The 19,645-nt window shown below is 37.5% G+C and overlaps 1 protein-coding gene across 1 annotated transcript in view; it reads right to left on the minus strand.

Moving 5' to 3' along the window:
• Nucleotides 1-1,781: 1,781 nt before the first annotated feature.
• Nucleotides 1,782-19,645, minus strand: part of PLCB1 (phospholipase C beta 1) — a 532,247-nt gene continuing 514,383 nt past the window's right edge. The window contains exon 32 of the mRNA XM_075203998.1: nt 1,782-7,803. Within this exon, the coding sequence (XP_075060099.1) occupies nt 7,573-7,803 (231 nt within the window). The 3' untranslated portion in view covers nt 1,782-7,572. The remainder of the gene's footprint in view (nt 7,804-19,645) is intronic.

A 19,645-nucleotide genomic window follows, 5' to 3' on the forward strand; every position in this document is an offset into this window, starting at 1 on the left:
ATGCCGATTCATGTGTACACACCTACACGATTTACCTTCAGATCTGTGCTCTTCATCTGTCATAACCATCGGCTGAAAAGATTGTGACTCTGTAAGCTGTATGGAGATCTGCCTAAACTACTGGCTGTGAGTGCATACACACTGCAGGGTTTGACTGATATTGTGCCATCGTTTAGAGAGATTTTTAATCCGTTTATAAAATCAAATCAAACGATACAATGTTCTCTGGACTGATAAAATATGATTGTGGGAGTTTACACAGTAATGCAATATTGGACCTAACGGTCGTCTACTGTGTGATTGGTGCAATAATCAGGTGAAAAACCTGTAGTGTGTACCCAGCCTAAATTTTGCTTTCGTATTGTGTTTAATTCTGTAAAACAATGATAAAATCCTATTTTTACTAATCCCGTGAATCTGTGTGCCTCAGAATTAATCAGTTGGAGTCAATTTATACTCAATCAACTTCCCAGTTTAAGAGTAAAACTAGATTTTATTTTATAGGATGGGACTATAAAAATGAGCTGTCAGAGGTGGAGCAGTATCATTTATGGAGGCATTCAGTTTTAGGGGTAGGTGCTCAGCCTTTTCTTCCATGCACGATGACTTGTATTCTGCTCAGAGGTGCTGGAATCTTACCTCTATTATTTTAATGGGATATATTTTAAACCTAGTAGTTGCATTTTTATGGAAAATTACATTTCTATGCTCCCTTTGACCACAACATACATTTAGTGCAGCTGTCTCCTCAGACTCATAATGAATTTAAGACACGAATAAGGTTTAACGGTGCAGTATTCAAGGAGGATTAAAGAGAACAGAGGAGTTTAATTCAGGGTTTCCCAAACCCAGTCCTCAGAGAGCCCTTACAGTGCATGTTTTCCATATCTCCTTGCTGGAGCACAGGTGTATTCATTACTGACACACTATAAATTACTTATCACCTGGATATCCTGCACTGTTAGGGCTCCCTGAGGACTGGGTTTCTGAAACTCTGGTTAAAATAAATGAAGGGGGTGACTTTGGAGTGATGTTTCTTACTGCTGTCACATTGCTATTGAATTGTATAATGATCACACACAAGACTAAAAAAATGTGTCTGTCTTATTCAGATTAAACTATGTGTACAATTTACTGAGAATACACCAAAGTGGAATGCAGCTTCACATGGCAATATACCCTTAGGAAAATAGCACCTCTCCTAAACTCTATTCCTGTGGGTCAGGGTCCTACAATCTGTTAAGTCTCCCGATTTTCAAATATGCAATAAATTCTATTAGGAGTCGTCTCTTTTGGTGTACAGTGTTGGTGACACAGTGGTTAGCATTGCTGTCTTATAACACTGGGGTCATGGGTTCGATTCCAACCAGGGCGCTATGTGTGTGCAATTTGTATGTTCTCCATGTGCTTGCGTGGGTTTCCTGTTGGTGTACCAGTTTCCTCCACCACTCCAAAGACATACTGGTAGGTGAAATGGCTTCTGATTGTAAGCTCCAGTGGGGCAGGAAATGAGGTGAATGATGAAATATTGTCAATAAAGCTCTTTGTAATATGTATGCACTATATAAATAACAGTTAATAAATATAATAATGATAAATAACACTGGTTCCATCTCCGATGTGGTTGAGCATCACTGCTACATACTATACTGAATTCTCATTTTATTGTTATAATCTATAACATTTTCGTCAAATTATTTTGTTGCACTGCCCAAACTGTAATATTTTTTTGAAAATTGCAAAAAAATTGCTAAAAGTTTAAATAATAATAGTTATATAGATTCATATTTGTGTTAATATTTTATTTGACCTTTGGATCTGTGATGAAAGCACAACAGGTACAACTGTAAGAAACACCATGCCACAAAATTGCATAGAATTTTTACCTCAAAATAAAATGAATTTGTGGAATTTAAACTAATTAGAAATAAACAACCTAATTACATAGGTATCTTTTATTCCTATGACTTTGACATATAAAATCACAATGTCCATTAAATCACTCACAATATTAATACCATGTTTAATATAACATTCATTTTGCAATTTTAGACAATGCCCCTTTAGTGTGTGAGCTTTTATTAACATAAAAAAAAAAGTAGAACGATAAATTCAAAATGGCCGGCATTTGTTAAGGAGATTTGTGCCAAACTGTTTTTTTGACTTGGAAAACCCAAGTTAATCTTAGTAGCAGATAACCAAAGTATGTAATCTAGAATATTCACTGTATATACGCGCCATTATACATGACAGAAAATTCACCATGAACGATTTCACACTCAACACGTAACAAGGCAAACACAAAAAAGGCACAAGACTAGTACATCAGAAATACCCTTTTTTTTAATTGTTTAAAATCTAGTTCAAGTAATTTTAAAATGTACCTGACGCCTACATACAGTTGAGGCAGCCATTTTGTGGCCTGAACCAATGTTCAGCCTTACCGCTTCGGTGATGTCACAAATTCCTAGTGAAATGAATACATGCTCAGCTCACAAAATAGCTGCTTCCACTATATATAGGCAACAGATACTGTTTAAGATTGTTACTGATATTTGTTTCACGTTCATAGCCAAAACAATGCAAGATGTGTAAGACATTACATTACTAATGCAAAAAAAGTGTCATTTCATAGACGTAGTATAAAAATGTATATACAGTAAGTTAATAGAACAACTGTTTTTATTTAGTACAGTCAATATATGTCTCACCCAATATGATACTTTATTTAGGAATTCAATGGGGATTTAGCTTAGAATTTTGTTAGTAAACAACCATTAAATACAAGCACAGTAGTTTTTTTCTGCAATTAATAGCTTACTTCATTAGACCTTTCTTAACAGGCAGACGTTTATATTGTGTCCCCTACTTCATATTGTATTGTTATATTTCAAACCGTTACAACGCTTCAAAAGAAAAGACAATCAACGGCGGACTACTATTATGCCGGTCAGGTGGCATTTAAAGGGCAGGATAAGGAAATATCCTCCTATTCCCCAGGATGTACATGACCAGCTCCAGAAAGCACGTCTTTACATACCGTTTTTATACTACTATTAAAAATAAACATGAACATTTATGTGCAGATGAACACTATATAAACACTATCTAAAGTATACTGTACATATGTTCAGTAGCCACGTTTAGAGAAGACAAGACTTATCTGTCTGTCCACTTACTGTCTTCATCCCTCACTTGGGGGTGGTCCTTCATTGAGGCGGCTTATTGTCCTACAAGAATTGGGGGAAGCAAACTGTAGTAAATTGTTTTAACAAAACTTTTTTCTGCTTTTGTTTCAACTGATGTGAGTGACGGTTCTTGTTTTTATATAGCATACCATTGCCCAATACAAAGTGTACACAATATATTGCATATTGTTTTCGTGTCATGAGATGGGGGATGTGTCACTTTTTGTGTTATGCAGCAGAATATTTTGACCCACTTTGTTTGAGTGATCGTTAGATCCCAGCAGTGGAAAAACTAATGACCAACTAGCCATGCAGTAATATGGAACAGCACGGTGGCTAAGTGGTTAGCACTTCTGCCTCACAGCGCTGGGGTCATGAGTTCAATTCCCGACCGTGGCTTTCTCTGTGTGGAGTTTGTATGTTCTCCCCGTGTTTGCGTGGGTTTCCTCCAGGTGCTCCGGTTTCCTCCCACACTCCAAAACATACTAGTAGGTTAATTGGCTGCTATCAAAATTTACCCTAGTCTCTGTCTCTCTGCCTGTGTGTGTGTGTGTATGTTAGGGAATTTATATTGTAAGCTCCAATGGGGCAGGGACTGATGTGAATGAGTTCTCTGTACAGCGCTGCAGAATCAGTGGCGCTATATAAATAAATGGTGATGATGATATGGAACAGCCCAATAATGTCATTTTCATTGGACAGTCACAGTAGTATGTGACCTGTTTATTTGCCATTACATATTAGTAGAGTGGTGATAGAACTGTGGTGCCGATCCAACTGCTCCCAAGAAGGAAGGGCTGGGTGGCGGGCAGGGGCCATATGTCTCCGGGCCGGTCTCATAGTGGGCTGCCCTGGGCAGGGTCACTGGGTCAGCTGCATTTTTTTTCCTTTAAAATGTTTCTAATAGGCTGCTCAGCAGAGTGTCGCCCTCCCAGGCTAAAATTTGGCACAAGCACAATGGAGTCCTGTTTGGCATTTAACCAAAAGATTCTTCACTGCCGCTGTGCGGCCCCAGAAGAACAGAGCGATGGAATGTTACGCCCCTCGATGGAACTCTACCACATAGAAGTAACTCCATTCTGTTAAAGGTGGCATGTTAAACTGTAATTAGGATGTGATCAAATAAAGAGTACATTTGACATAATGCTTTCATTTGAAGCAATTTGTAATTATATTATTATATTACATTAAATATTTTCCCTTTGCATTAAAAAACTATAACATATGCAGTCAATGTACATATTTCTGTATATGTACACTTTAATAAATCACTTCAGTAAATAATAGGTTTGATCTGCCTGTTTTATCTTGAACTACTGAATAAATAGGTAATATGGGTAGTACATCAAAGGCTCTCTGAAGGACTACAATCCCCAGCAACAATTTACAATGCCCTTCAATCATAGTAAGAAATAGGAGGATTTACACAAGGGGATACTGAACTTATTAAAGTGAATATGCTTTTCTATCAGTATCAGGAACTTGACTAAAATCTGTATTATCAAAACACCTGTTTTCAGGTGGAAAAAGACAAAATTTCAGGGGAGTCACTCGAAGCTTCATGACAAATAACAAAAAAAATGCAATGAAGTCAATGAAGAAATGCACAAAATTGCATTGGCACAAATTGTGTACCAGCCTCGTGCAAGTTAGACTAGTGAAAACAATATATTTGTGCTAATTGCAAATGTTGTCAATGCATTATTATGTCTGTGTGGCGGTAGACTTCACATTTATAAAATACAGGAAACCAGAACTGACGGCATAATGTGATGTCACTTCCTGTTCAAGAGGAAGCAGAACTAATTTTGCCACTAATTTAGCTACTACGTTTGTTTTAGCATATTTCTCTCCTACAGGAAATAATAAAAAATATAACATATCTGCTTAGTTTATATTTACTTTTACATTAATACAATCTAGCTATATAAATAAAGTTAATAAACAATAAGGGTGAAAAACCCATGTTTTGACATCTTTCATATATTAAGATGAAATATGAAGTTTAAGTCATAGATGCAGTACAAATAAATTGATACAATTACTCTAATCTTATACCCTCAGATAACTGCAAACAAGGTAAAGTAATGAAAATATATACATTTCCTGCTGTCTATATTCATTCAAATCATACCTCCCAACTTTGCAGCGCTTCAGTTTGGGACACACAGCAAAGTGGTTCGGCCAATTATAAAGGAGGCGTGGTCACATAACAATGGAGGCGTGGCCACATGCCCCGGGACATGCCTAGCGCTTCTGAAGAGCTTGGCCACCCCATAACCCCCTCCCCTCAAAAGATCCAGTCATTGGTGCACGCAGAAACCGTTCACCAACCACCTGATACGCAGAGCAGTGGTGGACAGATCATACCTCCCAACTTTCTCACCCATGGAACAAAGTTGCCCACGGTCGGGTCTGCAGGACAGAACCTGCATATTGGGTCTGACCTGCCTAAATGGGGAAAAATTGAGAGGTATGGTGAAATGACTCAAGAGTTTAATAATTAATAATCATGAATAGGATTATGGATAGCTATAACTCCACCCACACTTGTTACAAAAGAGGACCAGTCACTAAATAGAGCTGAGGCAGCCATTTTGTGAGCTTAGCCAATATTCTTAAATATGCAGCCAAACAATTAACTAGAAGCCAGTGCCATTTGTCATACACCATGAATTTTAATCACAAAGTAACTGAGAGTGATGTCTCTGGTCATAGTGAATTGAATGGCTAGATTCTCGAATATACATGCCACAAAATAGCTCCATCCAGTGTAAGGAACCAACAGGTGATCTTTAAAAGCTGCAATTTCTGGCTAACTAAACCTATTTAATCTATTACACGTTTGTAATTTTGGGCATGATTTCATGTAGGCTGAAATTTTGCAGACCGAACGAAAGAGTAAAATTACTGCCACTATATAATGTTCATCTCTCCAAGTGAGGGGGGGGAGGGGCAAGCACAAGTTATATGGAACTCAAAATACACTTTGTTTTACCGCAGTTTTTTGCAGCCCACGTGTGGATTTATGTCCTCTCAATAAGGCCCTTTATCACTGTTCCCACCACTTCCCTTTCACTGCCATCAACATCCAATAATGCTTTTACTTCAAAGCAGACTTCAGTCACCACGACTGGTTATTTTATTTTTGAATATAGCACAATATTTTTCATTTATGTTTCTTCTGGATTTTTTTGTTTGCGTTGTTTACAGTTTTCCCCAAAAAATTGACATAAACTACAATACTTCAAAATCAATATTTTGGATCCTGCAAAATATATTTATATCTATATATATCTATATTTTTAAATTTATATCCAAAGACTACTTCAACATACAGTACAACACTAATTAATACCACAAGAAAAAAAAACCGTTTTTTTTACACCTCTTTGTTACTAATTTGCAGAATCTAACCAACACGTTAGTATTCTTTGTTCAAACATGCACACTTGAATCCCTTATTTTTCCCATGGGGTTCATACCCCATAAAAAACCCACGTGTTCGACACATCTTTGTGTATACGATATGCTGTGGGTATAAGTCAATAAATAATTGCTGCAAAGGTCTCTAACACTTTGACCACAAAAGACATATCCATTATGTCTTATTTTACAGGTACATATAATATCAAAACAGCAAGCAGCCAGTGCTTGCAAAGCAAAACGTTGAATCTCTCAGTGCAAACATAAAGCCAATATTTTAGCCAATGTTTAGGTGCAGCTAAAACACAAAACTAACGGGGACATTTATGAAAACTATTCTGCAGATTACTATGTAGAAAAGGTATTGCCGACCACAATAACCAATCAGGTACTTGCTTTCATTTTCTAAAGTGGACTAGAAAAATGACTCTTGCAATCTGATAGGTTGCTATGGGCAACACCTCATTGTTTACAAAATGAAATGTAGAACACTTTCCATGCATGTCCTACTGTTCAGCCTTACTCAACCTCACTCCAACACAGGTCCCCACCTACAGCCCACTGCATTAGCGCTTTAATGCTAACATTTATATACTCGGTACTATACAAAATAATAGTCTTTTTCACCCATTCGCAACAGTGCGCATGGCCCGGAAGTTCATTTTTTGCGTACTCAAAAACACCAACAAAGAAGCGATTATATGGTAATGTATGCATATTAATCCGTACACAATAAATGCACCAAGACTCGGAATAATATTAAATACTAAAAAATGGACGGCTGAGTGCAATAGAAAATGCTTCTCTTGGAAGTGTGCATTAAAAAGAGCACTGTAAGCTTCCGACATTAAACATTATCCAGAGTCAGCATCCACACTGCAAACAATACGTAACAGGCAATGCGGAAATGCCCCCCTCCCACTGACAGTGCAAAAATATTGCAACCGCTCAGTCCCAGTTAGAGTGATGTATCAAATGGTTTTTCTAGAGTTTCCTCCTCTCCTTCCTCCTCAAGATCCTGACTTCTGTGGTTTCCCGAATTTGAAGACTTTCCACTGTCAGAGGTTAGGATAGCAGAGCTGTGCTCTCCGTCTTCGCTGAATTTTCCCTTCATTGCCTCTTGTACAAACTCCTGAATTTCCATCGGAAGTCGTTTGAATTTGTCCTGGTATTCCTGATCGAGTTCAACCTGAAACTGGAAGACAGAGATGGAGAAAATGAGATAACTGAACGTTTTATTAGCTCTATTGCTAGTAGGGTAGCTAGCATTTTGGGGGTTCCAGTTCAAAATGTGTTATGGGGTCCCCAGTCAACTCATGTGTGATTTCAAAAAGCAGTATATAGTATTACACATAAGGGATCAATATAGAGTAACACAGAAGACCTATAGGTTGTGTATGGGATGCCAATGCTGTATATTATAGAGAATAATATAATTCCACAGGCAGCATGGTTCAGTGACCAACATCATCTGGACTTCCTCTTAGATGAAATGACTTACTTGTACATAAACTTTGGTTTTTATAAAATACTGGTTCTTAAACTTTTGGGGGTCTAGGACATCCTGAACTTGATAGATATATTTGTCAGTCCCCAAACTAACATCAAACTGTTTTTCTTATAAGTTCAGGCAATGTCAAACCTAACAGCATCCTCTGTAGCATGCAACACATAAAACAAGAGAACCAAAATTTCTAGGGAAGAATAAGTCAAGTATATGATACTTCTACCAATTCTAGTGTTCTACCAACTCTAGTGACCATGGATTCACTCATTATCATATCATATGAAGGAAAAGATAAGAAAATCAAAAACTGTTTTCTAGGTAATCATTCTCCTGGTCAGAGAAATATAGCGCTAACTTACAACTACTAATCTCATGAGTAGGACTGCCTTGCTCTCTGACTTTTTTACTAGAAGTTTCCAACTACAAATTGTTTATTTTCCCATAATACAAATTCCTGATGCACCCAAATTAACACATACTTGCAAACTCGCTACTGCGCCCAGGGGGCGTGGCCATATGAAGTAAAAAAAAAATACATTTTAAAAAAATGTGTGCACTCCCTCCCAAAACATCTCAACCAACTCTGTTTTGAGGGGAGAAGCACTATAGGTTTTTTTTTTGTAACATTGATTAATTAATTTATCTGCTTTCCAGGGCTGCTGTGACAGATACACGTAAGTGTATCATGCACTCCGGCCCATAAGGCAGATAAAGAGATGTGTTTGTACAATTTGCATAGTATTCTAAGTCGCACAGATCTACTTGGAATCCTGTGTTAATTACGGGATGCAATTTACATTTACAATTTCAGTGTAATTTGCATCCAACTCTACATCAGACCCATAGTATGCAGTTTATGAGCAGCATATGATAGAGCCACCCATGTCCAGTATATACCATGGCTCCCATTGGCCAGTATATAATTCCGCTCTTATTATCCAGTGTAAATATACATAGAAATGCAATACAGCTCTTGTTAATCATCATTTAATCCAGTTTCTATTGAAAAGTATAAAGTAAAGCATCCCAGAATTTCAGTAAACCATTTACCAGAATGTACAGCCCCTTTTTGTCCACTATATAGTGCAGCCCCCAGTAGAATGTACTGAGCGCTACGCTCTCTATTATATAATGCAACTCCAAGTATGTAGTACAACCCTCCACTATATAATACAACCAATCCAGTACACAGTATAGACGTTTAGTACCGAATCCCTTGCTTGTAGCATCATCTCAGTATCTAAAATAACCTCCCTCACCACTGTTTATAATACAGTCCTACTTATAGGCACCTGAGGGAGAAGGTTCAGTCCCTATCCTGTGTTCCAGCCACCAAAAAACTAGATTGTGATCTTTACTGGGTAGAGTAACTGTGCCTCACAGAATCTATGTGGAAAGTGTTGCATAAAAATGATATGTCTTATATAGGAAAATCAATAAATAAATTGGGAAAAAAATCAAGTGGAGATATAATTGGCTATAGCTTTAAAGAAGCTCCTCCTCTCTAAACTTTACCAACCAATCGGTGCTCACAGGCGGGAGGCACATGTAAACGTATAGTCAGTTTGTGTTCAGACATTTGTATCAGCAAATGCAGCCAGATCAGCCCTTGTAAGTTTGATTGGAAAAATATGGTGACTGTGGCCGGTGGCAAGTGTCAGGAACATAGGGGACATTTTAAGGCCTATTTGATTATTCAATGCATATACAGGTTGTGGGTGGGCTCCCTGGTTATCGGTTTTGGTTGCCTATGATGCTATGCATTCATGCTGGCTCCCCTTGACAATAATTTGTCTAATTTTGGAACTAACATAATTATTTTACTTGTTGTACTTATCCTCTCTGTCTATAACCCATGACACAGTTGCCTACGGAATGTCCGGGAGGCTCCCAAATTTTTTAGAGTTCTCCCAGATCTCCAAAGTTGGTAAGTATGATGTATGAAACCAAATGAACCTTGACCAAGGATCCTATTTATTGGAGTCTTAAAATGGGGCTCACTTAATAACATGGTGTAAAACCAATCATGTGTTGTAACCCATAGCAACCAATAAGCTATCAGTCAGCGGTGTTATCAGACTAATGCAAGCTGATGTCTGATTGGTTACAATGCATTTCTCCTTCCCACACATTATTAAATAAACGTCTATATGAGCAGTACAGTCTTGTACCAAGTCTTTAAGCTGCAGCCTGAACAAAACATACACAACATATATTTTTATTATCTGTAACTAAATATTAACATTTTCTGATGCAAGAGTATATGTCCTGCTTGTTATTTATTTCCACAAAAGCTTCATTCTTTAAAAATGTATTTTTAAACTCTCTCCTCTTGAAAATGGAGAAAGATTCAGTAATAGTCTAGTAGTTTGAAAATAGGGATAAAATAAATAAAATACCAGAATCACCATGATGAATCTTTGTGAAGATAAGGCAATTTTATATGCGGATGAGATTAACACTATGGGGGTGTGAGGTGCAGCTGAACATTGCCTCAATGTTTATAATGGTAGGAATCTCTGCTCATTTTTCTACACAACTCTATGGGGTGTGAGAAAAAAATAAGCGGAGATTCCTGTGAAATCTCTGACGCAATGTGTCCCCCTGGAGACATCTTGCATCGAATATGGGGTATATTTATCAAACCTTGTAAAAGGAAAAGTGGAGGAGTGGTCCATAGCAACCAATCAGATTCTAGCTATAATTGTTCTAGAATCTTTTAGATACATGATAGCTATAATGTGATAGGTTGCCATGGGCAACACCTCCACTTTTCCTTTTAGAAGGTTTGATAAATCTACCCCTATATGTGTTGTTTTTATGTTGCAGTAAGCCGAAATATAATTTAATTTAAAAAACAGCTATTGTTCCAGTATTAATATTAGTTTCAAGAAATAACCACATTGTCAAGACATCCCCCAATCCTGATTAATTTAGCAGTAGTGCAATTTACTGCTTGTTCCTTTCTGAGGCTAGAGATGTTTGTACTTTATTTAGTTTAATTAAGTGTCCATAAAAGGTAGCAAACTGGATGCTGTAAAAACTAAACTACTTCCCATATGCACAACAAATATAGCTTGGGTAGTACAAGTGACAAGTGACAAGATTCCCACGGCTGCTCTGCATTATGCTGCATGAAAGTCCCACTAGAAACAATGTGATTCTTACAGAAAGTAGAAAACAGAATGCAAATTGCTCTCAAATGACACATATATTGAAATAATATAATACAATTGTAACAATAATAATATATATTTGTCACTACTGCCAGTATGAAAGCATGGTGTAAACTTGGTGCATTTACTGGAACACGATTTATTTTGTTATTAATGCACATACAGTATATTCACAGGGTGTAGTACCAATTAACGGTACTGACTACCCCGACAGAGGAGAGAACGACATGAGGAGGCCGATTGATTACTACACCGACCTGTAAAAAAACCTACTTACCAGAATAAACATTACTTCACATCACGATTCGCTCTCTTGCCGACTGGAGAAAATGACGTCATCAGACACAGCGACTTGGCTTAAAGCGGCGATGGACAGACCCGCCTGTCATTTATGTCCTGTAAGTATTATTTTAGTGGATAGGGGTGTTAAGGGTATTAGGGTTAGGAGTTAGCGTTAACCCTAACCCTAATCCTACCCCTAACCCCTAAAATAATACTTACAGAACGTAAATGACAGGCGGGTCTGTCCATCGCCGCTTTAAGCCAAGTCGCTGTGTCTGATGACGTCATTTTCTCCAGTCGGCAAGAGAGCGAATCGTAATATGAAGTAATGTTGATTTCGGCAAGTATTTTTTTTTACAGGTCGGTGTAGTAGTCAATCGGCCTCCACATGTCGTTGTCTCTTCTGTCGGGGTAGTCAGAACCATGAAACTGACTACCACCGTATTCACACAAGGGTCCAAAATATACAAAATGGTCTCATATATGACACTCAGTCGATGTGTCTGGTTTTGGACAGGTGCACTTGGATGGTCTGTCCAATCACAGATAAGAGACTGCTCCTGATTGGCCGGAGTGCTCACCAGAGATTTACTCATTTTTTTTTACCGGGAATAGCTTTAGTACAGCCCGGCTCACCTATATGAGTCTTTCATTTCCCATATGGATTATGTTGGTTCAAGAAAATAAGAAGATATCAGGCAAGTATTTATTGTGGAAACATCTTAAATTACAAATTTTGGCACCTTTTTTTTATTAAGACATCAATAATAATGTATGTATTTTGACAAGGGCACTATATATTATTTGATTATTCAAGGGGGCTCTAAATATTGTTGTATTATTCAAGGGGACACTATATATTATTTTACTATTCAAGGGGCACTAGATACTATTTAAATATATAGTGGGGGAAATGTAATCAATTTAACAAGGGGGCCAACACTTGGCTGCTGCTGTGGTACTACAAGTATGCACTGGTGCCCCATTTGTAGTGCCACAAGATCTGCCACTTTATCTGAACATATCCATGCTGGTCCCCTTGAGCAGGGGTACCAGGTTTTTTGGGCTCCCCCTTTTATCCCACTTTGTTTATTAATGAATTTAATGAATGTATTTTTTTTAACATTCAGACAGATATGGTGGCTGAAACAGCATGCAATTTGAGATATTTCACCTATGAAAACCATGTCTAAAAAGACTACCATTACCCTGGTTTGGTGTGCAGTATTGTAAAATGCATGATTTGTCATTTTAGAGAAATCAGGATGGTGTTTTCAAACCATGTGGTTGAAAAACCTGCGACTTTATGTGCTTGGTCTTTAGCAAATCTCACGTATTCCAAACTGCGCATAAAATCCCCAAAAAATGTACGATTTTGAAAAACCACACTTTAGTAAATATACAGTACCCTACAGAGAATAAAATACATATTTATCTGCCTTGCTTAATCCTCCTTACGGTCTTGTGTTGTCCCTGTTGCAACATACAGTCCTCTGCTGCAGAGCTGGTTCCTTCCATAGCTCTGGCCAGCAAAGACAACAGCTGCCTCTTTCTGAGGAGCCCGGCGTTTATTGCTCACTGATTGGTCTAATAACACTACATCAATGTGCAGAAATAGAGCTAAATTGTTCTATTACTAATAGCCTTAGTGAGCATGATATCCACTAATAGCAGAAAGATTAGACTAAAAATCAAAATGTTGATGTAGTTGTGAGATTTCCACATTCTCCACCATTACCTCTGTCCGCTCTTGACCTGTAAATGACTAACTTACTCTGGACTACTGGACATTAATCAAATGTATAGAGTATTTCCCTTTACAGGTTCCCTTTTACTCAAAGAAAGGGACCTGATCAGCCTTGTCATTCCATAAAGCCTGAAAACTGTGTTTACATCAAAGTGCATCAATATAAATCTTCCCTAGAGCCAAGTTGGGCTGGACTATAATATAATATATAATATATAAGTGCATGCAGGTCCTGATTTAGACTTAAACCCAGTTGAAAGTCCAATTTTGCACCTGGGCAAAACCATGTTGTGCTGAACTGAGGGCACATTTAGAAATTGTAGTTTAAAAATAAAGCTACCCAGTATGTGTATGCCACATACTAAAGGCATGTAAATTCCCAGCATTCATTTGCACCCCTTGCAAACATGGTTTGGTCCAGGTGTAAATTTGCACCCTTTAGCTGGATTTGCTCTTTCTCCCTATGAGACCCACAGTGCCAGGCATCTCACTACAGAAAGACCCCATTTTCACCAGCCAGCTGGAGTACTTTGGATTTCATTACTGCTCTGGGGTCTACAATGTCAAGTACAGAGGTAGGGACAACTTGGCTGTTTGTGAAAGCATGGGAGATACAGCTAGGTGTGTAGAAGAGAGAGTCTGGAACAAATCCAAAAAACGGAATTTCTTAATTTAGCTACTTCTGCTTTTGGAATAATTTGCTCTATGAATAATGGAAAATGCTTAGTAGGTGGTAGTCATTGTAATGTTTCAATCTAACCCTATACTTTACAATAGATCTCTATATGTAGATAGTCTGGCACACAAGGTAATAACTTTATTTTGATCACTGAATTAGGCCATATTGATGTTAACTCTATTGACCCGTCTATGGGTAGTTATTTGGGACACATTCTTCCTGCCATCAGGCACACTTAAATATTGCCCTCTGGAATAATTAGAAATTTTAAAAGAGAATTGAGGAATGTGCACTAATAGATAAGGAATGTTGTACTGTTATACCGTATAAAGAGATTTTTGCTCATGCCAAATGTATCAGAAAAGCAGCTGAAGTTCTGCATCAAAATGATTCTTGGGGGGAAATTGTTTCAAGCGAAGATTTTATTCCCGGTTTTGAAACCGCCGAACGTTGACGGAGATTTTGAACTCCAAACTGATGAATGAATTATCCAGAGGTTTGGAGGTTTCATACTCAAATCACTGGTGATGTCTGGTGGTTTAAAAACACTTAATTCACCGGAGTATTAGTTAAAACTGTTGGCAGTTTAGTCATAAGCACCAGAAAACAACATGTTTGTTTTTTAGACCTACCTCTGATAATCTAGATATCTTGCCACTCATAACATAAGAGGAGATACTATTAAGGTATGAATTATGGGGCAAGCATTATTTATTGATTAAGGGGGAAAAATGAATATATAATTTACTTATAAGGGAAAATTAATTTATAATTCAATGGGGCCAGAAGTATGCACTATATATGGTTGTTCCGTTAGCAGTAAAATAATATTGCCGCCTCAATTTAATTTTTAAATAATATTGCACCCTTATTCCACAATGCCTGCCCCACAATTCCATTATTGATAAGTGAATGGTACCTCCTCTTATGGTTTGAATGGCAAGATTGCTCAAATAACATGCTGTTCTCGCCTTGCAGAACAACCACATTTTTCTGCCATTTTTTCCAGTGTTTTTTCTTGGGGTCTATAATACCACTTCTTGATACATCTCACGCTTTGTTTTCTCATCATGGCTACATGTCATGACGGCGACTTGCAATATGACACTTTTGAAAACCGCAATTTTCCAGCGGTTTCTATCAGCTTGCCCGCAGTTTTCAAAACCACCCACAAAATAGTTGAAAAACAGTTATTTTCACACATTGCAGCTTGATACATTTGAAGTTTAATTGCCTGACTTGACATATTAGGCGGTCAAATATTATATGCTCTTATGATTTCTATAAGTCCTTTGTATAGTTACCTGTTTATTGCCTTTTTACAGTTTAGTCTGGCATGGCATGTCATGGCAGTAGATGGTTTCTATACTAAAGGTTCTGCCAATTGTCAGTAATATGGAGAAAATAAATCATTGTAAGCAGAGTCCTGTGTATGTGTGAGATGTGATAGATTTTAATATGTGTGTATGTGTGTGTGTCTGTGTGTGTATGTGCATGTGTGTGTGTATGTGTTTGTGCATGTATGTGTGTGTATGTGTATGTGTGTATATGTTACATATACACACATACATATACACACACATACATACATACATACATACATACATACATACACACACACACACATATACACACACATACAATATGTATGCGTGTATATGTATGTGTGTGTATGTATATGTATGTGTGTGCGTGTATGTTTGTGTGTGTATATGTATGTGTGTGTATGTATCTATGTATGTATGTATGTGTGTGTGTGTGTGTGTATGTTTGTGTGTGTGTATGTTTATGTGTGTATATGTATGTTTGTGTAGTATATGGTTTGAAAGGTTGAGATGAAGTGTACATTGGTTTTAAATGGTGGAGGTGAAAATTCTAGCTGAAGTATTCACTTTAATCCAGGGTTAGCGCACTGGACGGGGAGGTGCCAGACACCACTTCTTATAGGTGGGCTTACAGTTTAAAGCCTCTCTTACATTACTACTTCCTTCAAGTTTAGCTTTGATAAGTCATATAAACATGAACAAATATTTTTTTTATGTTTCAACATAGTCAACTAGTTAATTTTTCATTCAGAGAGATATTATACTAGAACACCTCTTATTAAGCTGTGTCCTTTTAGTATTACTAGCTCCCTTGTGGAACAACCATACTCCCATGATTTGTTCAAAGCTCTTACTTGCTAAAGACATACATGCATTGCAGCTTATTACATGATTAATAACTTATTACATGTATCCTGCATGTATTTATTACATTTAACCTGCAAAGGTTCTGTGCATCGAAAGAGTTATTCTATGTCCATATGTTCCAGACAATAGTTCCACAAGTATGACGTGAAAATAAACTCAGGTTATAAATAAAGTCCATTTTCCCTTCAAAGACGCCAGTGTGGGTCTATTTATGACAACTGACATTACGACATTATGATATATTTATCACACGTCTGCTTAAATATCTACAGTATATACTGACTTCACTGTAGTCGTTTGCAGAAATGTTTATATCATCAGACACAAAATTAGATGATATGGAATTCTTTTAAATTCCTATTAAAAGTACACATTGCAGTGAAAAAGAATTTAAAGCCGAACTAACAAAGCGTATTATTCTTAATTTGCAGCAGAAGTAGGCACGCTGTGGCTTGCCTGTTGCTGTGGAACTACATGTCCCAGCAAGGCCTGGACTGGCAGGAGCCACAGGTAGAGCCACTGGTACCATAATCTTTGTCTACAGCAAATTGTCTGTTAAAATATACTGTATATGGCAGTTTGAAAGGACAAAACGTATTTAGCCATTCAAGTTTATACATGTATCATTTAAATAAAAAAGAAGTAACACTATGGGGCATCTTCTACAGGAATAAGAAGAGAGATCTGGCATTAGCACGTTTTGGGTCACCATTTATTCCTACTCGCTATAGAATATCCTCCATAGAAACTAATATGGAGTTAGAGCTGACCGCACAAAGCACCATTTTAGTTATACTTGCCAACTTTTCCTCATTGACTTCAGGGAGATCCCAGGGGAGGTGGGTGTGTGCGGGGGGCGGGGCTTGACAAATCGCCCCTAAATGTTTGTCACAATTTTGGCCAATTATAGCAGGGGGCGCCACTTCTCTATTGTTGTCCTGCTCTCCCGGGAGCACGGGAGGTCTCCCAGAAATGCGATAACTATGCGATAAAGAAAAGCAGCTAATGAATCTCTAGAGACTGAAGTGTCTTTTACATTTCTGTCTCCATTACTGAAGTCATGTTGTCTTACCTGTCAGTCTCTGATTAAATCTTGGTCTCCATGAAAATGGCCACCTCCATAGGCGTCAATACATGGGCATAGGACACAATTTCTGAACCGTGTCATCATGCCACAGATGGCGAAGCCAACCACGTCTTGTACTAGCTCAGCATCAGGGAGAATGCCAGACTCTTCAGGGAGTGAGGGAGATCACCCCTATTTCAGGGAGATTTTAGTAAATAAGCTCCATTATATGTTAAACTTATGACCAAAATAACAAAAGGAGAATTTAAGAAGATATATTGCTTTACAGGCAGTGCCCTACTAAGCATGATGTAATTGCTCACCCTTAGCACTGAGCGACTGAGACAGGTTTAGCAGTATCCTTATTTGTGGTTTTAAATCCTGTTTTAAATTGTTTTTGTTTTGTCTGCTACGCTCTATTGTATTCATGTATAGCCTCAAGAGAGCTGCTCAAAGCATTGCTGAAACTCAAAAGGATAAAAAAGCTAGGTCACCTTAATATAGCAACCCATGCCTACAATAGTTCCTAAGTAAAGAATGCAGGCCCAGTTACCAACAATATAACTGAATTTTTAAAGGGGAAGCATAACTTTTTTTTAACTTGAAATGTTTGTAATGTGAATTAATTGAAAGATACTTACTTTTCCCCAGATCTACAGAACTGTCCAGCGTAGAAATTTTATTTGCTAAAAAACAACAACAGTGGGCAATAGATGTGTGTGCAAAGCTTGCTGGGACTTCCTATGTATTTGTATCCTGCTCCTGACGTGACCTGATATGTGTCCTGTAGTGCAACTTCAGCCAAAAGGAAACTCTGAACATTACACCTTTGAAAGCCATTGAGCGATATTTAATATTTATCATTAAGTTTAAACATTGTATCCTGTCCTATATTTATGAATATAAATATTGTGTACTTTTTCTGTCCTTCTATGCAATTATGGTTATTTCAAAAAAGTAAGCTTCTGTCCAGCAAACCTTTAATTGTGTAATAGGGGGCTGGGTAAATTGCTGAAAAGGACAGAACTGTACACTTAAAAATCAAATGTCAAACTGCTCACTGGACTATAAAGAGCACATGTTGCAGATGGACATCTCAATTATGGGAACATCTTCTTCTAAAATTACTGTTATTTACTAGCTGGGCTTCTTTTGATAACCAGACTATGCACTAACTTATAGCATTAGAACATACAAGTTCACAATTACAGAAAAATAACTACTTCAGTTTGATTTTGGTGAACATCACTCTAGATCTGTAGAAGTCATTAAAATCAAGGATAGATTGCTCGTTAATCAATATGTTCACTACATATCTAGGGCTCCCATATGTTCTGTTTTCCCAAGACAGTACTGATCTTTGCCAAAAACACATTGAAATATTTAACATTTAAATACTTAATGCAGAATGCATTATGCACCTTAGTTCTATTACTGTGTTATTGCATTTGGTACAGAAGCAAGAGGTGGCAATTACAGTCTAAGCCTCATGTCACAGTTTTTGAAATGAGGCGACCCCTATGCAGAACCTGATACAGGAGTACAAGACTTAGCAGCAATGTAGCAACACTGTTGAAAGTTTTAGCTTTAAACTTAATCTAATTGTTGTACAATGAAAATAGATGTACAGTTAAAGTCTGGCAGGTGGCTTAGTGGTTAGCACCTCTGCCTCACAGCACTGGGGTCATGAGTTTGATTCTTGTCCATGGCCTTATCTTGGTGAAGTTTATATGTTCCCCTCGTGTTTGCGTCGGTTTTCTCCCATACTCCAAAAAACATACTAGTAGGTTAATTAGCTGCTATCAAATTGACCCTAGTCTCTCTCTCTCTCTTTGTATGTATGTATGTTAGGGAATTTAGATTGTAAGCTCCAATGGGGCAGGGACTGATGTGAGTGACTTTTCCGTACAGCGCTGTGAAATTAGTGGTGCTATATAAATAGCTGATGATGAATATGTATAGTGGTAGTAGGCTGGTATACGGTGGTATCTCATACCGCCACTTCTCTTACTGCCTTCATTGTAAAACTATCAAATTTCATTCACTTACATTTTCCATACCGCCACATGTATATTTTCACTTCCACCACTGGGTATGGTATAAAATGTATCAAATATTTTGTCCAAACTGATATATAATTGTTACAAGGTTACTATGATTGGTAAACCTTCCTCCCTAAACAGAAAATCTGTCACTGGATCTGATTGGCTACACATATTCCTAACTGGACCAGAAGACTGAATTTAGTAAGGTGCTATAGGAGATCTGTAAGGATATTAGATTATACAAGTCAGTGAGCCTTGTACCTGTATACAAATAAAATAAAATACTGGTTCTTCTATTAGTATGTTAAACGGATGGGTTTATCTCAATGACTGTGTT

The sequence above is a fragment of the Mixophyes fleayi genome, chromosome 3 (genome assembly GCF_038048845.1).
Source record: "Mixophyes fleayi isolate aMixFle1 chromosome 3, aMixFle1.hap1, whole genome shotgun sequence".
In the NCBI taxonomy this organism is placed as follows: domain Eukaryota; kingdom Metazoa; phylum Chordata; class Amphibia; order Anura; family Limnodynastidae; genus Mixophyes; species Mixophyes fleayi.